This window comes from Lygodium microphyllum, chromosome 20 (assembly GCF_053477565.2).
Source record: "Lygodium microphyllum isolate KBCC chromosome 20, Lygodium_microphyllum_v1.1.10, whole genome shotgun sequence".
Classification (NCBI taxonomy): domain Eukaryota; kingdom Viridiplantae; phylum Streptophyta; class Polypodiopsida; order Schizaeales; family Lygodiaceae; genus Lygodium; species Lygodium microphyllum.
Window position 1 is genome coordinate 81,564,350 of NC_141154.1, and position 1,683 is coordinate 81,566,032.

At 41.9% G+C, this 1,683-nt stretch overlaps 1 protein-coding gene across 1 annotated transcript; it reads right to left on the minus strand.

Moving 5' to 3' along the window:
- Window positions 1-260: 260 nt before the first annotated feature.
- Window positions 261-824, minus strand: LOC148019078 (uncharacterized). The gene has a single exon (XM_087701299.1). It carries the CDS (start codon window positions 822-824, stop codon window positions 261-263), a length of 564 nt encoding a protein of 187 aa, XP_087557425.1.
- Between the last annotated feature and the right edge of the window lie 859 nt (window positions 825-1,683).

Sequence of the window (1,683 nt, forward strand, 5' to 3'; positions counted from 1 at the left end):
TCTCGACATCTTCTGAAGAACGAAGAACTCCACATGGTGTGTTGTCAAGCCTATATAGTGGTATATGACTTAACAAGACTTTGGCATGTGTGTTATAGATCTCTAAGGAAATATTTTCAAAAAAAACCCCAAGCATTGTTGGTCCTCACTTCCATAGGACTTCCATCAAGTGACTGCGCATCCACAAATACAAAGTCAACAGCACCGATCCTCCTTGTATGTTCTACTGGTCCAAAAGCCCTTGCATGTCTTTCAAAGATCTATGGCCTTTCAATTTGAAATCCAGCATAACCCAAGTCATGGTTCCCAGAAAGAAAATGCATTGGTATTCTTGAAATCCTGGTTTTTGCGCCCCTTCCAGATTGATCAAAGATATGCCAAAATCTTGCCAATGATTCGTTGAATTCAGTATCTGACAAATATGGTCCACCATCAAGATAGTCGCCCAAAAAAATAATCTCGACAAGCTTCAAACCTAAAACTGTGGTGCGAAAAGCACATCGCATATAAATATCAGAATAAAACTGTGTTCCCTGGAGGGCAAAAGAGCCACTTTTCATCCCATGAGTTGTTCTATCTGTAAGCTGTGGATCTGCGATAATTGCCACTTTTATAACCTTCTCTGCCGAATCAGCCACTGGCTCTCTTGAAAGCGACGGCCAGTAACAGGGCCAGACAGGAAGCCAGAAGGCAATTATTTCTCCATAGAGCAGAGAAAGGACCCACAGGCAGGCCAAGAAAGCGGTGAACTTCCACAGGACGGGCATCTCCCCTTTCCTTGGAGAGGAAGCAGTCCTCTGATTGGCAGCGGCTGCACGCTTCATCTCCAGGACTGCAATTGAGAAAGATGATTGATTGAACTCTAAATAGAACCGCCATCTTCTTCAAATTGAGATACCCTGCAGCAGCATATGTTGACTCCTGTATTTGACTCACCCTGTGACAAGAGTATAGCTCTAATGTTCGACAACAGCAACTACACATGCTACTCAATTCAATGTATCTAAGAGAAGGATTGCACCGATGTGCTCACTGACAATTCTGTGTTGATCACTGCATACATACGATTTTTGTCAAAAAGATTTGGTCTAGGAGGCTCAGGAAATATAGGAAAGGAATAAGATTCATTCAGTGACTTCCAACACATAGGAGGCAATTTTCCACCTGGTAGAGATACTCTTGTATGCATCCATTATGTCTGCATCACCAAGTGAGAACTTGCAAGAGGGAGTTTTACCCAACAAAGCCATCTTCAATGCCTGCCATAAAACAGGTGGTTTCTAAAAGTTGTATCTTCCCAACTGATCATCATTACAGGAGACAATTGCAGTCATATCAAGTTTGGAACTGAAACTAAGTACTACTGGGGCATGATTGTTAAAAATATTCTTTTGTTCAATGCACATTAAGCCAGAGTTACTGTTGTTGATTTGTATTTATTCACTTGATTGATCTTTCGTCTTGGAATTTCTCAAGAACCTCTATGGTTGCGACTTTACTTTCGAAAACCCTTCGACATCTTTGGTGAACCCGACGTGAAAGCGTCGCATAAATTTCAAGATGGGAGATACTTCAGCATCCATTTCAGCCTCTTCTACGATTCCTGCTGCGTCCTCTACTTCAGCTCCATCATTGACTGCTGCTTCAAGTACTTCAACAGATGATCTAAAGCAGATTTTGCAG